Source organism: Schistocerca nitens, chromosome 6 (genome assembly GCF_023898315.1).
Source record: "Schistocerca nitens isolate TAMUIC-IGC-003100 chromosome 6, iqSchNite1.1, whole genome shotgun sequence".
Taxonomy (NCBI): Eukaryota; Metazoa; Arthropoda; class Insecta; order Orthoptera; family Acrididae; genus Schistocerca; species Schistocerca nitens.
Window position 1 is genome coordinate 440499411 of NC_064619.1, and position 25712 is coordinate 440525122.

Sequence of the window (25712 nt, forward strand, 5' to 3'; positions counted from 1 at the left end):
GGTGGTGAAGGGGATGATCCAGATGGGTGGGTTGTGAAGCAGCCATTAGATTCAAGCAAGTTATGTTCAGCTGCATGTTGTGCCAAAGTGTAGTCCACTTTGCTATTGGCCACAGTTTGACAGTGACCATTCATCCTGTTGGAGAACTGGTTGGCGGTCATGCCAATATAAAAAGCTGTGCAATGGTTGCATAGCTCATCTGTCATCCAAATAACTTTCCACTCATTTAAGTTCTGGACAAACGCCAAATCAAACTCTTAGCCTTGCAAGAAACGAGATTAATGGATGCAAATACAATGGAATTTGAGGCATATAAAATTTTTAGGGTGAAAAATGACTGGAATCCACTGGGATCCCACTCCTATTAACAGGATTAATTGTTCACAGCCAAATAGTAACTATATAACAGATTTATATTCACCAAATGAGTGTCTTTCAATTTTAGTCCTATGATGTGTGAACAAAGCTTATACTTCAATACATTGCCACACCCCAATTAATAAAAATAATAAAAGAAATGCATAGCATGGAATGCCTAAAATTCAAGGGAACAATACCCAAATACTACTGGATGACTTCACTGTCTGAATAGGATGAGAGAAGAAATATGTAAAAACAGTTGGAGAACATACAGCTCACAAAAGAATGAATAATAACATGGAAAGACTAATAGAACTGTACACAGAATCTAACCTCATGTCAATGTCCACAACTTTTTAAAAACTTACAGAAGACAGAAAACACAGAAATCACCAAATTCCCTTTTAGGAGAATTTCAGATTGACAATGTCATCATTTTATTTCAACATGAAATGAATGTAGAAGTTAAAAAAGAGCAAATACAGAAACAGATTATTATCTTACCGCTATAAAAATTAGATGTGCCCCGACAAGGAGAGATTATTATTGAAACATAAAACCTTAAGAAAAGATACAGATATCCTGAATGCTACAGAAAAATATTTTTGAGAAAAACTTGATATACAGTCATAAGATCTGGATGAAATTCAATCTAAATTGGTCAAGTCAGTTCTTGAAATGGCTATGGTAATAGGTAGTGGAAAACAGAGAGTGAAATTCACAATGTGAAGAAGCACTAGAAATAAGAAAATGAATTTGGATTAAACACTGCTCCACCAAAAAGCCTGAAGATTATACTGAATTTACAACACAAAGTTCACTGACAGCTAAAATTGTTAGATAGTTAAACGGAACGATGAGAAGGACCAACTTTTGTCAATTACTGAAGAAAGGGAACCTTAAACAGGAAAACTGTAGGATACTAGAATACTGGTAAGAGACTAATAGACACCTGTGAAGTGTGAAGAACTGAACAAGAAACTGCCAAAGCAATTCCACAACATAACTTTGGATTCACTGCTGCAGAGCATTCAGGAAATACAACAAATTATTAAACAACTAAAAAACAACAAGCCTCCCAGGGATGATCATATAATTGAAAAAAAAAATGTATGATGGAACTGTCAAGCAACAACAAAAAAGAACTGAAAATATCTCAAAGACTGAACAAATAACACAAGGTTGGAAAATAGCACTTATTTATACATCACACAAAAGGGGTCAAAATAGATGTAAACAATTACAGAATGATATCTCTCCTTTCAGCAATGTATAATATCCTGTCAATAGCTTTGCAAAATTGATCAGAAAATCAAATAGAGGAACAAGTAAGAGAATATCGGGGAGATTTTAGGATATGATGATCACATGACGAACAGGTATTAAACATAGAGCTCTTAATCAGGTATAAGCAACTTAGAGTTAAAATCTTTATGTGACTCTTTTCAGTTTTAGAAAAGCCTATGATTCTGTTGACAGAGTCCTAGGAAAATTTAGATCTAACAATAAAACAATGACAATCAATAAGTAAACTTTGACTAACAGAATTTCCAACACTAAGTTTTTTGGTGAAATGTCAAAATCTTTTGAAATTTAAAAAAAAGCATGAGCCAGGGGGATGCATTGTCTTCATTATTATTCAGTAGCATTTTTGAGAAAATACTATGAGAATGAAGCAAAAGAACAGTAGAGGTAGTAATAAATAAAGCAAAGCTTGTAAGAAAGAGAGGGAACTTCAAGATTTACTGTTTACCTTTTGCTGATGAATCAGCAATGTCAACAGAGAATTTACAAGATGGACTGCAACAGATAAAACTTCCTTCAAATAGTAGCAGGCAAAACTGGATTCAAATTACAAATCTTGTTTGAGAAAGTGTATGCATGACCAACATTAAAGGTGCACCAATATATATGGAATTAAAATATTGAAAAATAAAGAAAGAGTGTTCCAGAATTTAAATACTTGGGTGAAATAATCCAGCCAAATGCTCTGGAAAAGACAGCTAATCTAAACAGAGCCAGAAAAAAGGAAATGGCATGATACTTAACAAAGAAGATGTACAATAAAAAAATGCTTAGCTATTAATACAAAACTGAGGCATTAGAATCTGCTGATTAAACCTGGACGTCTTTATGCCTGAGAATTTCTTGCCATAAGTTAAAAAAAAAAAATGGATTCAGTGTATGAAAATGAAATTTGAAAAATGAGACAAGGAAGTGTACTGAAAAACTGAGACTATAATAGATACAACGAGAAAGTGAAGGATTACATATTATGGCCATTAAAAAGACTGGATAACAAGAGGCTGATAAAGAAATCAAGTTCTTTCATAAAACTCAAAAATCTAAATTTTTTTCACATAAGTTGAGAAATACCAACAGTAGTTAGGGCTAACAGACAAAGACATAGAAAACGGACATGAATTAAGGGGAAAATGTACAAAAAATCATGGTTTTTACAGAAGAAAATACAAAAGAACAGAGAAGGGACATGGATGAAAGAAAGAAGAGAATAACAAAGAGCAAGAATAAGAATGTGGTGGGAAGTTAAAAAAATGAAAAGAATAATGATATAAATTACTGCTTCATGTGGTCCTGAGTTTACCAAATTCAAACAATAACAATAATCGAGGTTCACCATTTATACCTGCAACCTATCCAACAAATGATATACAGTTGCACGAGACATATTTATGTTATGGTTATGCATACTTCAAGAATTTCTAAAATGTATTAAGTGCCTTTTTTGTTGGATATATGCTGGTCTACAAGCTTTGATAATCAAGAAGAACTTTTTTGAAGCTGTAGAAAACTCATACTTCATCCCAAACATACAATTATCATGAGCACTAATGAGAAGAGAATATAAAAGAATATGAAGCCATAAATTTCAAATTAGATCATAATGTCAGCTACATAATGAACACTAGAGAAAAATTATTCTGAATGCAGAGTCAATATAAAACACTATTTACCAACAATTTAAGGCCTTGTGTATTTCCTCCATTTACAACATGTTTGCCATTCTATGTAGAATAATTAAACAACTAAAAAGTATTCTGAATATTTAAAATTGTTCTAAAATCTTTCCTAACAGAAGAGCAAAAAAAGTTTTATGTTTCACGGTTGTGCTGGGTGTCAACTAATATTGCAGATTCTCAGACAAAGTCGTCGTTTCTTCATACATCACAAACTGTAGCCTGTCACATATAATGAACCAGCCATTAAATATTCAGCACCATATTCACTGTACTGAACAAAAACTACTGGTGGTTTGAGAAAATCCTGGAATATAGTCAGAGGTGTAATTTACACATTGACTTGCACCATTCTTGTTCAACTGCTTGCAGAAAAAATTGACTTACTGTTGAACTCACCAAAAATAGCAACTAATGTGTTATATATCATAATGTGCACTAATAGTTTTATAAATAACAAATTATTATGACTGTGGCCTTAACTGAAGCATGCAAAACACTGAGTCTCCATATCATTATTCTGACTACTGAAGTTTGGTATGAGGATAAAGATCCTGACACTGCTGCTTTAGAGCATTCAACACATAATTATACATGTCCTTGGCAATAAGTTGGTAGCAAAAGGGAGAACTCATTTGATGGAAGTTGATGTTAACTTTTAAGGAAATTTAAAGGAAACATGTAAATTTTAATTTTCTGTTAAAATTTGAGAGCCTGTCAACACAATTTCATACATAAAATATATGTGTGAATTATCAGTAAATGCTCTGATATTCCTGTAGCACCTACTGTCACTGCTTGCATTTCATGTTACTGTGTGTTTTCAAACAATAATATGTATTTTTTAAATAATTTATTTGTCTCCAGCAATGTCATCCCCTTCAAAACAGTCCCCAGGACATATTATACAATTATGTCAGCCCTTTTTCCAGTCCCCAAAACAGTCCTAGAACTCTTACCTTTGGGATAGCTCTTTCAGCAATGCATTTTCAATCTCATATATACTAGTAAAGCAATGGTCTTTTAACATTTTCTTTCATTTTGAAAAAAGTAACAAGTCACATAGGGCCATGTCTGGCAAATATGGAGTCTGGGTCATCATTGTCATACTGTTTTGAACAAAAATCACTGTACAACTAATGAAATGTGAGTAGGTGCATTATTAGGATGCATTATCCATGAACTGTTTCCCAACAAATTGGGGCATTTCTTCCAGATTGTTTCAAACAAATGGCACTGAGCTGATGAGCAGTCTGTCTTATTCATCATTTGAAACTGTTGCAAGAACTCATAGTGCTCTATGAACTTACAATAGAAGAATACAGTGAGTATAACCTTCACATCTGAGTGCACCTGTCCAGCTTTTTTCAGTCTTGGTGATATGTGGAGGAGACAGAGCATTAGTTTCTACAACATATCCAAAAACGCATGTTCTGTCACTTGCTATTACATATTTCGGTAGCTCTGTATCATTGCTGACTCCTGAGTAACTTGCATTCACACCTATTTTTGTTTGAAATTCAACAATTTTGGAACCAATTTTACTGTCACAAGTGTCATAGCCAAAACATCCCAAAAATTTCAGGGCATGAGCCAGCTGATATGCCAACATCACTGATTGTGGTTCATCAATAGCTCTTAACAATTTATTTAATTTTTACATGATTTCAGCAGTTGATCACGTGCTGGGCATCCCGAGCACTCATCTTCAACATCTTCATGACCTTTTTCAGAACATTTATACCACTTGTATACCCTTTTTCAACTCACAGCAGACTCACCAAAAGCAAATTAATACATGTAAAACTTTGCAGCACTTCATTTTATTCTTATATGAAAATTTAATACAAATTCCCTTAACGATTCTTATAGAAAGTAAACACTCACTGGTACTATTAAAAACACAAGTAAGCTTTTTGAATGCTGATGAATGACTACATATCCAATATGGATGTCAGTGTATAGACACTTTCCAGATAAATTTAGCAAACACCAACGAAAAAATTGTGTGAATTGCTTTAATATAGACACAAATTACAAAACACACCTTGTCTATAAATTTGTTATATTTTGTGATGATATGATCAGATGCAGAAACATATGATAGATTGTTTAGAAGATGAACCATAATTAATACAGTATGTTTACCTTCCAATATGGGAGAAATAAATACAAAGCCTGTGTACAATAGTACAAGACTTGCAACTGATATTTATATGGCACAATAGTTCCTCCCTGATACTGAGTTACATGTCAAGCAAAGTACATGCATTGCACAGCAGAGCCATTGTGTTCATCAGCACATAAGCATCCCTCTTCAGGAACACAAGATATGGGCAGATAAGCATGCAGATGCTTGCAAATTCACAACACTAGATGTACATCTGAAAGAGATTCACTTAGATGAACATTTGAGAAACGTTCACTGTATTATTTCTGCATGTTTCCCTGCATAATTAAGTAATATCATTGTCTGGAAGTGTGTGATTTTTTATTTACTGTTTTATGTATTTTCTACACCACTAACAATACTGTGTCTGACATGTTACTGCTTGCCTTGTCTATATTCTTCATATAGTTAACCTAATCAAAGAAAAGAAAAAAAAACAGAAGCTTCAAATGTCTTCATTAATAGAAATGTGAATTGATGGTTGGTGACACTTGAATTAAGATACTCACTAATAGCTATCAGCTGCAGCCTTCATTAGTAAAACACACACACACACAAGCATGGAATGTAAAATTACATGGGATGGAAGCAGCAATCTACGGGTAGGGAAGGGGAAGGGGAAGGGGCAGGGGAATGGGGAGGAGGAGGGCAGGGATAGTAGTGTACAGGTGGGGAGAGAGACGAACGTTGTCAGGGATTAGACTGCCAACAGGTGCAGCACCAGGTGGTTGTGGGGCAGGGAGATGGGGGGAAAAGGAGAGGAGAGGGACACGACAGGTGAATGCATTGGCAGATGGCTGCAAATAAAGAGAGTAGGAGATGAGACGGGGAGGAGACGGCAGGACAGAGTGGGTGAAAACTGTTGGGTGGAGTGTGGCGACAGTATGTTACAAGTTGAGACTGGGATAGTTACAGGAGCGGAGAATGTGTTGTAAGCACTTACACCTGTGCATTTCAGAAAAGCTGGTTGTGGATGGAAAGATCCAGATGGCTTGCCTACTGAAGCAGCCACTGAAATGAAGTGCGTTATGTTCAGCTGCATGCTATGCCACAAAGTGGTCTACTTTGCTCTGGGCCACTGTTTGGTGGTGGCTGTTCATCCTGGTCGACAACTGGTTGGTAGTCATACCAATATAAAAACCTGTGCAATGATCGCAGCACAGCTGGTAAATAAAATGGCTGCTTTCACAGGTGGCCTAGCCCGTGGTGGCATAGTATAAACCTGTGGCAGGACTGGAGTAGTAAGTGGTGGGTGGGTGGGTGGATAGGGCAGGTTTTGCACTGGGGACTTCCCACAGGGATATGATCCTTGTGGCATGGGTGTGGGAATGGGAGCAGCATAGGGATGGATTAGAAAGCTGTGGAGGTTGGGTGGCTGATGGAACACCACTTTAGGAAGTGTGGGAAGTATCTCAAGTAGGATGTCCCTCATTTCAGGGGATGATGATAGGTAATCAAAGCCCTGGCAAAGGGTTGTTCCAGTCCAGTGGAACTGGGTGGTGATGAAGGGGACACTTATTTGTGGTTGGTTTTTTGGGGGCTGTGGGAGGACTGAGGGTGTGGGGGGAAATGACATGGGAGAAGTGTTTGAGGACTAGGTCTAAGGGATAGTGCTTTTCTGTGGAAGCCTTGGTGAGATTCTCAGCATACTGGGCAATCGAGTTTTTGTCACTGCAGATACACCATCCCTGGGTAGCCAGGCTATATGGGAGGGATTTTTTGGTGTGAAAGGTATGGCTACCAACCAGCTGTCCACCAGGATGAATGGCCACTGCCAAACTGTGGCCAAAAGCCAAGTAGACAACCCCGTGGCTGTGGCACAACATGCAGCTGAAAATAATAAACTTTATTTCAATGGTTGCTTCATTACCAAAGCCATCTGGATCCTTCCCTTCACCACCAGCTTTTCTGAACTGCACAAATGGGAGTTATCCTTACAATACTATTCCGGACTCAACCTATGGTAACATACTGTCATTCCCACACCATCTACCTAAAAGTATCCACCCCCTCTGTCTTGTCATCACCTCCCCATTCTCATCTCCCACCCTACTTATTTGTAGTCCTCTGCCAATGCACCTGTCCATCTTTTCCCGCTCCTTTCCTTTTCTGCTCCTTTTTTCCCCATCTCTCTGCCCACAACTACCTAATGCTGCACCTGTTGGCAATCTAGTTTCTGCACATTCCACCAGACAGTGTTTGTCTCTCTCCCCACCTGCACACTACTATCCTTTCCCCTTCCACTTCCACTTTCCCACCCCCTCCAGATTGCTGCTTGCATCCCACGTGATGTTGCACTCTGGCCCGAGGCGCTGGATTTGGCAGTCAGGTGTGCTTGCTCTTGTGTGCGTGTGTGTGTGTGTGTGTGTGTGTTTGTGTGTGTGTGTGTGTGTGTGTGTGTGTTTTACTGATGAAGGCTGTGGCTAAAAGCTCAATATAAGTGTCTCTTAATTGTGCCTGTCTGCAACATGACATGTTTTCTTTACAGTAAGTATCAATCTGTTACACACAATGCACACAACACAATCTGTTACTCAAAATAAGGAAATAGAGCTGACAGCTGGAAAGCAGAACCTACACAGAGTGATGAACTCGGTATTTCCTATTTTTATGTCCTACTGATCTAAAGTTCTCAGTGTTTTACCCTTCCCCCATAGAGACGTTTTTCCATTTGGAAAGACAAATACAATATTTTTCTATTTTTATTATTTTTGCTATTTTTGCACATTTATACCTAATTATACTTTTTCTTTCAATGTCCCAAGTGAGATCATGAGATGGTAAAACATCTCTGCAGCAAAAAACGGTGTTTTCTTCAAACTGAATGATTTTTATTTGCTGAATACATAGGTAAGTTCTGTTTAGCCAGGGTACACAGAACTACTGTTGTAGTTGGTGACACCAGTTTCGTTGAGATTGTTTATGTAGTTGTTCATCTACATATTTGATTGCAAGGCTTAAATGTGTCACATAGTCTGCTGTGATCATAACAAATACTCTTGATGGTTCATGATGATCAGTTCTGCTAACGAGATAGTTCAAAGAACATAATTAATAAAAAATGTTGGTGGAAGATGTATTAATAACTTGTCATGCAGCTTTTATTGTTCTACATAAAGAACATATCCCTCATACTTCTTGCTTATCTTCACCCACTAAAAAACTGTTTATAGCGTTTTGAGCAAACTCATCATTGGGTATCGCCAAAGAAATAAAATCAAATCAGGAAGGAAAGTGTGAAGATGTCAGTTCAGTAAAACTGAATAATTTTATGTGTTTATTGTAAAAGTGTATTTTCATATTTTTCTTTACTGCAGCCAGTTTTCTTTACAAGTGAAAGACACAACAGTCAATTCTATTTTCTATATAGATGTTTTCAGAAATAAAGGAGCCTGAAGTTCTATGAGTTTCAGTATCAAATTGAACAGTTAATCAGATTCATGTCAGCTTAAATTCATCATGTCATATCTGTTTATGTCATTCACTTGTAAAGTACTGTATATTTACAATCAAAAAAACCATGAAGAAATAAACCTAAGATTTATGTATATAGTGACTTATCATTTCATGCCTTACAAAATGTAGTTGAATGAAATGCATAAAAAATTAACTTGTGCTCTCGTTTCACAGCTGTCTTACAATTCCATGGCCCACTAAGGCATTTGTAATCTAATCTAACAAAATGTCTTAGAAATAAGGGAACATGCGAAATGATTATACCATTGGGTTCTTCATTAATCCCAAGATGCAATGTGGTCAGGTGAGCTAGAGAAAGCAAAGTGCCTTGTTAAGTGAAATCTGTAGTGAAAAACTCAGTTTAAAGTGTTTATCTAGAATGAAAAGTGCTTTGTGGGAAGAGCGTGATGTGAGATTAGCTCTATTCAACTATGGTAAATATACATACTGTACCTCAAATACAACCAGCCGCAGGCAAAGAACATTTTGAAAGGGCTGAAAATCACAATGGAAGATGGTTTTCAGGTCAAGATATGAGTGCACTCATTTAAGAGTTTGTGTGGCAGTAGATATGTATGGCAAAATATAAAATTAACATGGAGGCTTGCAAAAGACACAACATTGGAACAACTGTGTTACAGTGATAGTGTGGCAGTGTAGAGCCTACTTGTGATTTTTGTGCTTTACAGAAATATTTCCACAATAATCATTCTACTTATGTTGTGAAGACATCAGAGATAAACAGAACATTACTAGTGTAATTAGAGAATGGATGTGCTGCAGGGGTATAAAATAGTGCCCTTCTCAAGTAGGTTGTCAAAACAGAACTACCTTGCAGTGCAAAATTTTGTTTTGTAAGTTTCTATGTGCTTTTACAAATTACCATTAGAATGTAATTTCATCTATAGGTAATTCCTCTTTTATAAAAATATGACTCTTCAATTTATTATCAGTCTTATTTTCTGTTCATGTCATTACCAACAATTCATTCCCAGCACTAAACACATTTTTAAAACAAGATTTTTCTAGGAGATAATGATGGGAATTTCTGTAGATAATTATGCACTGCACAGAAATACTGTTCCTAAAATTAATTATCTTTTACTGTCACTATTAATAAATTATAAAGTTGTATCTCAGAGAAAATACAACACAAGGTAAGCATTACCAATACAAAATACATACAGAATTATACTGCTCAAACTAGTATGGTTGCTTTAGTGGTTAAATTGAGAAATAAAAATTTAAAATGAAGTTTGTTATTCTGGGTGTCTAAGTCCTCATTAAATTGTCCATTGAAATTAAGCTCTCATTATGAGGTAATTTTTCATAATTGTGAGTTTATTTCAATATCTGTTAAATACTGCCTACAGTTCTTCAAGATCTTTCTCCGTTTTCTGATATACAGGTATGGATTTTTGAAAAAAAAAAAATCACTGTCATTTTATGCCCACTTAAGAATGGAAGATGGCTGTATGAAAGCTGGTGTTGCAAGGGTGATGCAGCAAGGCTGTAATACCACAGGCTGGATAATGCAAGAAAATCACACATGAACACATGGAGTAGTGCCTGTGAGTGGGCCACCCAAAGAGATGCTACTGAAGATTCATGTATTATGTGCAGAATAAAGAAATGAAGAGATACCAAATAACTCACAAGAAATGTCATAGTACTAATGTCAAGTAAAACTGTATGTTATTCAGAGATAAGTAAGAGTATCTGCCGAAATCCTAGATGAACCAAAACAAGAACTGCAAATAACAATGTTATATTTGTATTTTGTGTAAACAGCTCTGAGATGATAGCAATCACATAAACTGTTCTGGAAACAGAAGTTGTTAATTTGTATTTAGAAAAACTTCCTGGTTGGTTCACACCCAGGAGTCTGCCTTTTTTGGGAATGCTTTTACTGTTACCTATTGAGGCACTCGTAATTACACACATTCACAGCATCAATTACATCAGTACTTTCTCTATCCTGTTTTCCAAGCTTCACCGCAGCTCTCAAGCACACCATGATGGACTAGCGTTCCAAGGAAGATATCAAGCACAAATATCCTAATACTCTCTGGATTTCCTTTCCAGAATGAATTTCTCACTCTGCACTCTTTTCAAACTTTTAGCAGATTAAACTGTGTGTTGGACCACACAACTGGCTCAGTTCATGAAACACAGTCAACAAGATCAATGATGGCTCATTCAGAGGCACAATTATTTACAGCATTCACTAGAACTTATTTTGAGAAACCATAGAGACTTTAAATCTATATGGACAGATAGAAATTTTCTTAATTAATATGAGTCCAATGTCTTAACCACTGCTTCATCCTACTCTATGTATCACATAATCTTAATCTTCATATACACTCCTGGAAATGGAAAAAAGAACACATTGACACTGGTGTGTCAGACCCACCATACTTGCTCCGGACACTGCGAGAGGGCTGTACAAGCAATGATCACACGCACGGCACAGCGGACACACCAGGAACCGCGGTGTTGGCCGTCGAATGGCGCTAGCTGCGCAGCATTTGTGCACCGCCGCCGTCAGTGTCAGCCAGTTTGTCGTGGCATACGGAGCTCCATCGCAGTCTTTAACACTGGTAGCATGCCGCGACAGCGTGGACGTGAACCGTATGTGCAGTTGACGGACTTTGAGCGAGGGCGTATAGTGGGCATGCGGGAGGCTGGGTGGACGTACCGCCGAATTGCTCAACACATGGGGCGTGAGGTCTCCACAGTACATCGATGTTGTCGCCAGTGGTCGGCGGAAGGTGCACGTGCCCGTCGACCTGGGACCGGACTGCAGCGACGCACAGATGCACGCCAAGACCGTAGGATCCTACGCAGTGCCATAGGGGACCGCACCGCCACTTCCCAGCAAATTAGGGACACTGTTGCTCCTGGGGTATCGGCGAGGACCATTCGCAACCGTCTCCATGAAGCTGGGCTACGGTCCCGCACACCGTTAGGCCGTCTTCCGCCCACACCCCAACATCGTGCAGCCCGCCTCCAGTGTTGTCGCGACAGGCATGAATGGAGGGACGAATGGAGACGTGTCGTCTTCAGCGATGAGAGTCGCTTCTGCCTTGGTGCCAATGATGGTCGTATGCGTGTTTGGCGCCGTGCAGGTGAGCGCCACAATCAGGACTGCATACGACCGAGGCACACAGGGCCAACACCCGGCATCATGGTGTGGGGAGCGATCTCCTACACTGGCCGTACACCACTGGTGATCATCGAGGGGACACTGAATAGTGCACGGTACATCCAAACCGTCATCGAACCCATCGTTCTACCATTCCTAGACCGGCAAGGGAACTTGCTGTTCCAACAGGACAATGCACGTCCGCATGTACCCCGTGCCACCCAACGTGCTCTAGAAGGTGTAAGTCAACTACCCTGGCCAGCAAGATCTCCGGATCTGTCCCCCATTGAGCATGTTTGGGACTGGATGAAGCGTCGTCTCACGCGGTCTGCACGTCCAGCACGAACGCTGGTCCAACTGAGGCGCCAGGTGGAAATGGCATGGCAAGCCGTTCCACAGGACTACATCCAGCATCTCTACGATCGTCTCCATGGGAGAATAGCAGCCTGCATTGCTGCGAAAGGTGGATATACACTGTACTAGTGCCGACATTGTGCATGCTCTGTTGCCTGTGTCTATGTGCCTGTGGTTCTGTCAGTGTGATCATGTGATGTATCTGACCCCAGGAATGTGTCAATAAAGTTTCCCCTTCCTGTGACAATGAATTCACGGTGTTCTTATTTCAATTTCCAGGAGTGTACATACATACTCTCCAAACCACCATATGGTGTATGGCAGAGGATACCTTGTACCACCACCAGTCATTCCCATTCCAATTCCACTTCCACTCACAACCAGAGCAAGGGAAAAACAACTATCTAATGCCTCCATATGAATCCAACTTTCTTATCTTGTCTTCGTGATCCTTAGACAAAATGTGTGTTGGCAGTAGTATAACCATTCTAACATCAGTGACAAATTTTCTAAATTTTCTCAATAGTGCTATGCAAAAAAGAACGTAATCTTTCCTCGAGGAATACCCATTTGAATTTGAAGCATTTCCATAATAACCATTTGTTGGTCAAACCTATTGCTAACAAATCACTTCATCTTGTTTTAATATGAGCAGATGGGGATCCCAAGCACTCATGCAGTTCTCAAGAATGGGATGCACTGGTGTTCCATAAGCAGTTTCCCTTATAGTGTTGAACTGCAAAATAATTTACTGGGGACAACTGAGTAAAATTGAGAAAACTGCCATGGCTAACACAAGAAGCCATGAAAGATGGTCAGACAAGAGTTGATTGGACTCTGTTAGATTAGGGACTGCCAGCTGATACAACAAGAGTTGTTGCTACCATGCCCGGCAATTACCACATCACAGGGAGTCGAGGGACCGGAGTTGAAATATCAGCAATGCAGCAGAAAAACGAGGCCACTGCAGCATTGGTGGGCTGATTTCTCCACAACCAGCCTATGGTTTTGCTGGGCTTATGCAACAGAAACTGATCTTGTAGCAAAACAAGGACAGGCCAAGTCCATATAAATACTTACCATTTTTAGTCAAAAATATCACAGTCTGCCAGCCATCAGTCTTGAGGGGGAACCTATAACAGTCTATAAGTCTACATGGATCAACCAGACACCACCTCCAGACTCTGCCTTTGCTAGCTGTGGCCCTACTACCTTGCAACCAGTGGGTCACATGGGGCTACTTCAGCTGCTGCTAGCTCCTACTTTGGAGGCCTTCAGTTTGATCCCGGGACCAATCAGCCATTCAAACATCATTGCCCCAGCAGGTAAACTCCTTGCTGTCTGTCTTTGCTTGTGTGGACAGCCACCAATGCCAATGTGAACCATTTCATTCACAACATGAATCTCCATGCCTTTGTGCAGTATGTCCTGCATTGCCAGGCAGACTCTAGAATGCATTGTGAGCCACTGCTCATTGCTGCAGTCAGTCCCCTTGCAGAACCTCTGCCACCTCATCACAAGCCACCCAACACTGCAAGCTGTTAGCCCTCTCACTCATAACTGCACCTCTTCATGGGATGTACATAGCTTACTCATAACTGCACCTCTTCATGGGATGTACATAGCTTACATCACACAGGCATTGACTTCCCTGAGTATCACCACAACTGTTGTGGTTTATGAGCAATAAATGCTTGTTTTAACAATGATTTGTATGACAACATATTGAGCATCTATGAGGCATCACTCACTGTTCCACTGCTGCCCTTCCCAGGGTGGTGGACCACTGATAGTGTATACTGGCAGTAGGCATCATATGCCCATTGCCAGCCCGACATTTCTACCGTGTGGAGTTGCCTACACATCACCCACGAAAGTTTCTGCTCCAGCCTTGTGAATTCATGCAAGACAGGCATCATGTGTCACAATGCCATGCTGTATACAAACGGTATATTTAGGTGCCATTTGTTCCACCAGTTCCACCAGGGGCATCAGATATGCTGCGGAACAGTGCGCACACCAGCAAACTAGAAGTGCTGCTATCATGGATCGAAATGTACTTTCACCTGCTGTGTACATGAGGCCAGGCACAGCTTCAAGTAGGCCAATTCCAATTTGGATTCCAGTGTGAGTTGCAGTTTGAATTCCAGTATAGTGCAGTTCAATTGGCAAGTCAAACCAGGATGCTCTGCTCTACTCTGCTTCGCAATATCGCCATGCATACACTACTCTACACAGAGTTGTCCCTCACAGATACTGCCCTACAGCCATACAGGATCCAGTTCCTATGGATCAGTTACGATGACAATAAATTTTGCGTTAGTTAATTCAGTGACAATGGCCAATCTTTCAGTAGTTGTTTTGGGACGAACATCATTGTGACTTTGTGCAGATAATAATGTGTTTGTATTGCAACTTCAGAATTGTCTCTGAACTCGGCAAGCAACCACAGTATTGCAACTTTAGAATTGTCTTTGAACATAGCAAGCAATCACATACAAAGAGAAGGAAAGGAAAATGATGATGAGTCTGTGTCCACGTGTGTTAAGGTATAATGTTGCAGTTGTTTTTTCTTTCCTTGTCTGCCATAGAAATACAGGCAATGAGATTTTTCATCTGTGTTTTATGGTTCCTGCTGTTGATTAGTTTGTTTGCTAGACTAACATTCTGTTTTACTCACTGCTTGAGAGGTTTTCAAGCGAATGGACTTTTGCCTGTGTAACTCTGTTTTGATTGGATAGCGTATTCCTGTTTTTGGTGTTGTCACAGTCTGTATTCAGTGGTGTCAGTCACATTCTATGAATCTTCACAGAAGATCTCAAGCATACCATGGTGGACTAGCTTTTCCTGGGAAGATTTCATGAGCAAATATCCTAGAACACTCTGGGTTTCTTTTCCACAGTGAATTTCTCACTTTGCACTCTGTACTGTTGTTTCCAAAGGAATTTTTTAGTTGATGCTGTTGGGTCTGTATTGTCTTCATTAGTTTGTTAGTGTCTTTCATATTTCTGTAATTATTCAAGTGGCATGACTGGCATTATGTTTTTGCCTACAGTTTGAGTGTCCTTTTCCATTATCATGTCTCCCCAATCAGTGGAACTGTTTGTCTCATATCATTCAGTTACAGCAGCAACAAATTCAGACACTGCCACAGGGCATCACTCAGTTCACTCAGGTTTTGGCTGCTACAGCCACATCTTGATATTCCACTCCCATATCTGTGCTGCTTTGTGTTTTTACGGTCATAATGAGGACTAGCACCAGTATTGTCAACAGTTGGGATCACACTTTAATGACTACAGAATACCACGAATGCAATGCAGTGCTAATTTTCTTCCCAATACAGGTGCAGAAATGTTTATTTTGTGTTGTTAGTTTGTGTTGTCGGTTTTTCCCAGGTTCTCATCCAGAGGACGCAGACTACGAATAGTTAGTGGAATGGTTAAATGTGCAGTTTTGTTGTGTCAGTTGCCTTCAGCTGAGCAATGCACTTGCCATGCCCTAGTTAATGTCAGACAGTCATTTTCACAGTGTTCAAGTGAACTTGTCCCTGAATAGAGTCCTCACAGGGCGTCCAAGTTTTGTGTGTATGCCATGGGCCCCCTTCAGTCAGGTTGTTTACAATACTATTGTCATGCCCTGCAGCACTCCTTGTCATATTCTCAGAGCTCTACAGCTACAGCCACTATTGGCCCAGCCCTTGCCTGTGATACCATCAGATACTGCCTGTCTCATCGTCTGTGTCAGTCCCGTTGGCACTGGCCCCCTTATGGTCTGCCCTCCTCTCAGTGTCACTTCTGTCAGCTCTGACATCACCTGTCAATTCGTCCATCTGTTCCTCACTCTTCCTGCTGCCACCCATGTTCCTGCCAGCCTTCCTGGCATCACCAGTCCTGTGGAACTGATGCTAGTTGTCTTGGTAGTGCGTTCAGTGCCAGCCCTGCTGCGGCCAGTCCTCTCATCACTGCTGCGACATCCGCCGCCACCCATCATTCCCACTGGCTTTGCAGCAGCTGGCATGTGGCCACTCCAGTTGTCATTTCCGGCCCAGCCCCTAGTTTTGTCATTTGCACTGGTGTCACATATCTTGTACTGAGAGGTTTCTGGCAAGTCAAGGATTCTGGTTATATACTGATATTTTGTTTTTTGTTCTGTTTGATACTGTGTACTTGAACACCAGTTGTTTGTTTGTTGTTCCATGGTGTTTCTGAAGGCTGCTGCAAGTAGTGAAACACTGTCAAGGGGTACACTTGACCACTGGTGTCCAAGCATGTGGTGAAACAATGGCAAGGGTGACTGTTTGCCACTGATAACAGCTGTCACTCATCCAAGTGACTGGACTGGTCCAGTGCCTCCTTGTCAGGCTCCAGTGCATAATCCTAGTCCTGTGCCTCTGATGGCTCTTGCACTGTCTCCTGTTGGATTCCACATGCTGCACCTCGAAGCATCTTCAACAGGGTCATCCTTACCAGCCAATGACGCCCCTACCCTCCGCCGCACCTGATGCTGCTCTGTCACATTGAGTCTTTGCCATAAGGCAGCAGCCGTGGGTAGCCTCCTACAAGATAGCTTCACGATCTCCTTTGCATCATTTAGCTGACTGTAACTGTGCACTAAGTGATCACCTATCTTAATTTGGTAAAACTGATTATTTGAGTCTATTGTCTTACCTGCCTCCCTTTAAACATTATTATGTGCCTTTCCTAACAGTAATTAAAAATGACTGTTCTCGGTTTCAGCATAATGACAGGTGTTTTGGTAATTAATAGCAGCTCATTCTGAGACATTCAGTTAACTTCTTTGTGAACTTACCGCTGCAGCTGACTATTCAGTCAGTGTTGGTTGTTTGTTGAAGCACTGATATCTATTTGATGGTAATTAATTAAAATCATGGCAACTGTTTTAATAGTATTTGTTTGGTATCAGTCTTAATACAATTGTCATTTTTTTTCTCTGTCTCTCTAAACTTGTTTAACGCTGTAACAACCCTATGGGGACACAAAGCCTTCCATTTGGGGACACCTTCTGAACCTTCCCACTCCCCACCCCAGTTTCACCTATAAATGAGAAATGTCTTTCAGCTTGCATGCAAATACATTCACTCTGTAATGGCATTTGTGGTTAATACCAAAGGTGAACATAGTATAACCTATACAGTTAACAATAACATTAGCAGAAGTACAAATAACATCTATATCAGCAATGCGTCCCTATTTAAGCTCAGAATGAAACGTTTTCTTGTGCCAAGTTGGTGGTAGACTTCTGGCAGGAAATCAGGAATCCCCAGATATTCAAAGGCAAAATGACAGAGTCCCTTATTTTATCAATGAAAATAATCAACTTTTTAAAATACAATTGGATGGACAAAAAATCTACTCGCCAAGTGGCAACCAGTGAAAACACATAAAAGTTAGCGAATTGTGAAGGCTTTTGGAACCAGTGGCTCCCCCTTCTAGCAGAAGATTTGAAAGGGAAGGAAGTGGAATGAAGAAAAAGGACTAGTGAGGTTTAGGAAATGGGAAGAATGACACAAAAGTCAACCAGAACCCCAGGTCAGGGCAGACTTACCAGACAGAGTGAGAACGAAAGACTGATTGTTGTGGACTGCAATGGACAAGATTTGGGATTTGAAATCTCATCCAGTTCAGTCCCCAACATTCAGTCTTTCCTTCTCATACTATCCTGTAAGTCTCCCTTGACACAGGATTCTGGATGACTTTTCCATGATTCTCCCCATTTCTCAAACCTTGCAGTTCTTTTCTTTCATCCCTCTTCCATCACCTTCAACGCTTTTAAGAAGAAATCACTGGCCCCTAAAGCTTGCTCATTTCATTTTATCTCATGTGTTTTCTCCTGCCACCACTTGGTGAGTAGATTTTTTGTCTATCCAATTATATTACAGAGTCCTTTATTAGTCATTCTTTCTCTAATTTATCAGAATATTTGGACTCATGGGTGGAAATTCCACTTAACTCTAATGTTAATTTTAAATAAACTGACTTTGCCAATACATAGACAGCTAATAACATTCTGTGTAAAGATACCTAAACCATTTATTTCAGGTATTAGATAAAACCAGCACTAAATAGTGTGGGGCAAGTGGTAGTGGCTTTTTCCAACGCAGCTGCTATTTTTTTCGCATATGTGTAAAGTAATCTAGAAGTAATTCCTATAATTAACTAAGTAAGTAATTAATATTAGTCATTTTTCATTATCGGTATATTGTATAGCACTGTACTGCACTGGATGCTTCTAATTGTTAGTGCAGAACTTATCCCATTATGGGATTAACAGAACAAAATGTCTGAAAGACTGAATTCAGTGTGATTTTTTTGTCTGTGGTTTTTTATCTTAAACTGAAATGTTCAATAGCTTTCCAATTATGACCTCAATGAGCAATATGCCATCATCAAATGGTGCTCCTTGTTAGAGAAATCTGTAGCAACAAGTCACAATGCCTTCAACAATTTACATGGATAAAGCTTTCCAGCAGCAAACTTTTTATGAGTGATTTTAACACTAAAAAAAGTTTATCACAATCAAATAGAATCTACATCTGGCACCTCATTCAATTTCCATGTGGTGCATTTGAGCACGGCTATTGCATAACGACTGGTGAACTGGATGCAATGTCTGAAATTTCCAAGAGTTTATGCCAATGGATTTTAATAGAAACTTTGAAGGTGTAATAGGTCAGAGTAAAATTCATTCTTCATGTGTGAAATAGAGAACCAGCTGTTTGGATGTATGACACCAACAGAACATAGAAGTCAGAAATTATGGAAGACGTTACCATGTAGTAATGGTATTGGTAACAACAATGAAGCCAAAGGAAGGGAGCTTCATCAACAAACTGACTAAGGCATAGCAGATGAGATCTAACATGAATATAATCCTTGCTTTTTTTATGTTACTGTTTCTAATCATGACACAGTAAGCGAACAAAAATTCCTTCTTGTGCTAAATGATTATCTAAGACACTATAGCACTTCTTCGCCAAAATTCTCCTGAGCACATTACAATGAATGTCAGGCACTTTGTCCAAAACAAAATGAGAATTGTTTCTTGTCAACCTAATTCATGTGATATCTGTTTCCTAAAATGAAAAGAATCTTAAACTGAAGCATTTTTTAGGCTTATTAAAGATCAAAATTAAGTTTCTGAAGGCAGTAAACAACATCAATTCAGACAATTTAAAAAATTATTTCCAATAATGGGTAGACATGGAACAATTGCATGAAGTCTGATAGTACATTTAAGTGGATTTCATTTTGAAAACGTTCAGTCAAATATTTTAATAAAAATGTAGTTATAAAGTTTAGTTAGCACTTGAGTTAAGCTTGTGACCATGGCAGTAATTATTGTTCACCACATACCTTTACAAATCTACTATTTACTATATATATTACCCTTCAATCACAGATTTAAGAAGACTACTCATATTACAAAATATGTATCATTTTCTTCACACACAGGTTTACAGTGCTTAAGATGAAGACACACTGGTAAATAATTAGATCCTTTGAGTTTCAGAAAGCCTTCAATAACTGGGTTAAAGTTTACCACTAAGTAAAATTTCCATCTATGATATATGCAGATAGATATATTATTTTGCAGTACATTTGTCAACATGTAATGCCTTATGTACTGGATCTTATCAAATATGTATATAAATTTATGTCTCCCTCCATGAAACTGGGACACTGTCAGGTTGATTTTATTCTTTTCTTTTCTCAGCAAGAGGAGACTTCTTTCATAAGTGTGTATAGATTATTTTGATTCTGACTGGTAATCGCAAGGTATCTTAGCTTTGAAAATATTTTTCACATATAACCTGCACTCCACCAAATGCAAATTTTAGAGCACTGTTCTGCACTATTAATGTTGCTCCTAATATGTACAGTGTAGTGGGATGATACATAGATGAAGAAATTTAAACAATACTTGTACATAATTTCTTTCAAATTTTGAGCAGAGATTGAATTTTGAACTTTGACTACAGGTTCCAGTAATTTTTGATAAGACATCATGATTCCACTAAGACAGTCTGTTATTTGAATGAAATGTTTCCTTCATGATTACTGGTCACTGACCACATGGTCATCATCAACTGCCATCATATACAGGGTATCTTGCTAAGAGTTGTCAGGTGCATTTTCTCTGGTGTTTCGGCAGATATTTGCAATTTTGTTTTTGTAGTGTATAGCTGTAGTCAGTCCAGATAAATATTGCTCATCATTTCTTTCATGCAACACCTAGTGTCGATGGAAAGTTTTGGTTTGTTTCCCATCACAAATAAAATTATTTTTAAGTGGAATTTTAACTGTCCATCCAAATTAGTCTAGTGTGATATTCATTTTACCAGTAAGTTATTAACATACAGAGGATAACCAGAACTCCAGCATGACTGAGGAGTGCTGCTGCATGATGGTAGCAGTCAATATGGGCCAGGGCAGTGCTGTCACTTCTAGAGTACCATCCCTTGTCAATAAAACAAACTTCACACTAGATTAATCTGAGACCACTCTAATGGTTGGGAATGCAAAATTCTGCTTTAAAAATAATTTTGTTTGTAACGGGAAACAAACGGATGCTTTCCAATGGCAATGGGTGTCACATGAAAGACGTAGTGAGCAGTATTTGTTTTGGCTGGATCCAGCTGCACAACGTAGAAAATAAAAATACCTACCAAAACAACAGTGAAAATGCACCCGACAACTCTAGGGAGGGACACCCAGTATATTCCAATAGCAGACCACATACACAGTCATCAATAAAAAAATAATAAATAGTAAAAGAAAATCTCCAACAGTTGACCAAATTCATTCCAATTCACTGAACCGACTATAGACTGAATTATAAAGTGTGACAGATTACTCTAACCCTTGAATAGCCAAATGGAATATTTAATTTGGCAATAGAAGTGAGTAGACTAACCTGTTATGTTTTGGAATGCAAACTATGGCCACTGGTTTGAAAATTCATTTGAACATGCCTCACCATTTTATTTACAATGTAGGAAAAGGTAGATTGCTACTTACATACAGAAGACATGATATGCTGCAAACAGGTACAATCACGACACCTACATAGAGATTTTGGCCACAGCCTTCATCAGTAAAAGAGAAACACACATCATTCACGTACACAAGCAAGCACACCTCATGGACACATGTACCTGATTTTTGAGAGCTGTCATTCCTTTCACACTAAAAAAATCACTCCCATACAGCATGGCCACCTAGGCACTGCCATGTAGGCAGTGACAATAACTCACTTGCTCCGTATGCTCAGGGTCTCACCATGGCCTTCACACTTCATCATCTGGTACCACCCTGGACTGGAACAACTGAACCATATGCTTTGTCAGGCTTTTATTACCAATCATTATGCCCTGGAATGAGGTACATCCTACCTGAGATACTTCAACCCCTCCTAAAGTGGTGTTCCTTCAGCCATCCAACCCCCACAACATGCTATTCAATTTCTATGCCACTCCCAATCCCAAACCCTTGTCACAAGGATCATATCCCTGTGGAAGACACAGGTGCAAGAACTGCTCAATTCACCCATACAGCACTTCCTATTCCAGTCTTGTCACAGGTTTATCCTACACTATCAGGGGCCAGGCCAACTGTGAAAGCAGCCATGTCATTTACCAGCTCTGCTGCAATTATTGCACAGCTTTTTGTATTGGTATGGTACCAACCAGCTGTCAACAGGGATGAATGTCCCCACCATACTGTGACCAAGAGCACCCTGTGGCGCAACATGTAGCTGAACATAACATGCTTGATTTCAATGATTGCTTCAGTACCCAAGACATCTGGATCCTCCCCTCCACATCCTCCACCCACTCTGTCCTCCCATCTACTCCTCACCCTTGTCTCCCACCCTCTTTGCTTACCACCCTCAGCCAACACACTCACCCATCTTTCCCTGCTCCTCTCCTTTTTCGCTCCTTTTTCCCCCACCTCCCTGCCCCACAACCTCCTGATGCAGTGCCTGTTGGCATTCTAGTCACTGCACACTCCACCAGATATTGTTCATCTCTCTCCACATCCATGCACTACTATCCCTTCCTTTCCCTGGCCTGTCCATATTCCTGCTTGCATCCCACATGATTGTTGCAGTCTGGCCTGAGATGCTGGAGGCGGCGATCATGTATGCATGAGGTGTGCTTGCTTGTTTGTATGAATGGTGTGTGTTTCTCTTTTGCTGATGAAGGCTGTGGCTGAAAGCTCTATGTAAGTGTCTTACTTGAGCCTGTCTGCAACTTAGTGTGTCTTCTTTATGGTAAGCAGCAATATATGTTTTCCTACATTGTTGATATTCCTACCTGCAGTTTCCACTGTTTGATTTCACCATTTTATTTTTTATTTATGACTGCATATGCTCTCTCATTAGCATACATATAATCATACAACAATGACCATGTGGTTAAAATCAGCCAACAGAAGGGATTAAAAACTTTAATTCAAATAACAGACAGCTTCAGCAGAACTCAGGACATCTTATAATTGGTGTTTAATCCTTGAAACTCATATGGGAAACAAAAGCTACCAGATATTGTTTCAGATGTCTTCTCCGGTCTCAAATTTTGCAAAGCTATTTCAATGTAGTGCACAATTATTCTCTTGAGGAAATGCAAACGGACTTCATTATACCTCAAGTTACACCGATGGCCAAACCAAGTAAGTTTTGCCCTGAACAAAGTTCTTTATAAATGACTGAAAAATACCTGAGACGTGAACACCAAAATTAGTTAATTTCAACTGTACAACACTCTTATGTCACTTTTGAGTCACATAAAATACAAATATATTACAAGCTTACAGTAAATCAGTAAATAATGTGTTTTCCCTTCAAACAAGTATAACATAAAAATGAGGTTTATCATGAAGATGAAATAGGCTACATTAACTGAAGTCATTTGTTTCTTTAAACACAAGAATCTGACAGATTTTCACTCTGTAGTGGAGTGTGCGGTGATTTCAAACTTCCTGGCAGATTAAAACTGAGTGTCAGACCAACTGTCAAACCTGGGCTCTTTGTTTTTGCTGGCTACTGCTCCACAAACTGAGCTATCCAAGCACAACTCACAACTTGATCTCATAGCTTTACTTCTGCCATACCTCATCTTCTACCTTCCAAACTTCGCACAAGTTCTTCTGCATATCTACCAGGACTGCAATCCTAACAAAAATGATACTGTAGGGACGTGGCTTAGCCACTGCCTAGGGGACTGCTTCTTGCGAATTTTCACTCTGTAGCTGAGTGTCTGCTGATTTGAAACTTCCTGGAAGATTAAAGATGTGTGTTTGACTGCAACTCGATGTTGTGACCTTTGTCAGTCAGCCCTTCACCAACTGAGCTATCCAAGCTTGGCTCATGACCTGTTCTCACAGCAGGTCTCAAGTCATGCTTGGATAGCTCAGTTCATGAAGCACTTGCTGGTGTAAAGGTCCAATGTTCAAGACCCAGTTTGGCACACATCTGCCAGGAAGCTACAGTTATATCATGCCTGTAAGAGTTAACTTTCTCATCAGGTCTCAATAATTGGCTGGTTATAAATGTATTTAACTTTTCCAATCAAATTTATAATTCACTGGCTGTAATATAATTACTGCTCCAGACTTTTTATATGCTTTTTCACTGCTGGATTGTCATGACATTTAGTTTCACTATTTGTATTGTGCTATTATTGCTGTTTCTTAGAAAGAAAAATCCCAGTTATGTGTCAAAAAATCAGATATGAGACAATAAAGGAATTCTAAACTGGAACTGATGTTCTCCCTCAGTGACTTCCTGAAAATTTATAACAATGAGAATTCTGAAATTATACTATACGTATCAGTCTGTCATTCTTGAGGCTCCAAGTTTATCACGAGATTCTCAATAACAGCTACTTTCACTTGACTGGGTTCATGAGACAGATGTTTCTTTTATCTCTGTTAACATGATATCTGTTAAAATTTGTTATTTTAATAATAGTGGTAGTAGTAAATATAAATGTCTACCTCATTTTCTAGAACTTACCTGTGAGCATGACAGAACTCTGTTTGTATTTACACAAATCTTTATTTTTGGGTGACTTAAGATTTATTATCTGATATTAATAACTCTGCAGAAACTACCACATCTTCATCACAAACTTTTCTTAAAATTTAAGATAACATAATTATCACTATTAGCTACCATGGCATTTAAAAGCAACATACTTACGAAGGCTGCTTTGCATTTTCTTCATTTTCTGAAGGTACTCTTGAAGGACCATAAGTCTGTATCAATGAGTGCCTGTTATCTCCTCCAGGCATTTTATCTTCTTCTTTTCCTGGAATGTCAGAGCATTATGTAAATGGAACATAAAGAGTTCACTACCTCAGTTCATAAAGTAAACACAAAATGTCAAAACAATAAATCTGTCTGACTCGCAGTAAAACAACAGCTGCTTATAAGTGAAGAACTGGTGTAAATGCCAAGACCAGGAAATATTCTCTCATTTAATAACTAAACATTTAGTTACTAGCTGAGTACTTAGTGTTGCCTGGGTATGTATTTATTCCAATTCCATTATTCCATTTCCACCTTTCACCTCTCTCTGTCCATGTCCTTCTCCCCCCTCTGTCCAATGCTTCCAAACCCGCCCCCCCTCCCCCCCCCCCCCCATCTGTCTCCTCCCTCGCTATGTCTCTTTCCTCCTAGCCCTCTCTCTGTCCCTCTCCTCCTGCTCCTTTCTCTGTCCGTCTCCTCTCGCCACCTCCCCCTCCCATCTGTCAATTTCCTCATCCTTTTCTCTGTACATTTCCTTCTATCCATCTCTCTGTCCATCTTCCTACTCCCTTTTCTCTCCATGTTATCATCCTCACCTCAATATGAGGTTGCCAGTTCATACCCCCACACTATTTCTTTCCAGACAGCACATAACATGAGTACCAAGATTGATTGAAACTGATTTAGGCATTTAAGAGTTTTTTACTGCAGCTTTGCCTTCATACATACCTCACACATATTTCACATACATTTAACAATTTCACAGATAACTGTTCACACATTTCACTTGTATGTCTAGCGAATTTTGCCCTCCAGTTTCATTTTACACAGCTCAATGTTTATGACATCATATCTCCTGACTGTGTGTCGTACAACGATATAATTTTACAAGTACATCCTATTTTTTATGTGGACATTCCACTTATAATGTGTTATTAACAGCATTAGTAATAAGGAAGTAATAAATTAAAAT

The 25712-nt window shown here is 39.3% G+C and overlaps 1 protein-coding gene across 1 annotated transcript in view; it reads right to left on the reverse strand.

The window, feature by feature from the left end:
- Positions 1–25712, reverse strand: part of LOC126262931 (protein madd-4-like) — a 469727-nt gene that overhangs the window by 214250 nt on the left and 229765 nt on the right. The window contains exons 9-10 of the mRNA XM_049959860.1: positions 24692–24800; positions 9418–9459 (exon numbers count right to left, since the gene is read on the reverse strand). Of these exons, the coding sequence (XP_049815817.1) occupies positions 9418–9459; positions 24692–24800 (151 nt within the window). The remainder of the gene's footprint in view (positions 1–9417; positions 9460–24691; positions 24801–25712) is intronic.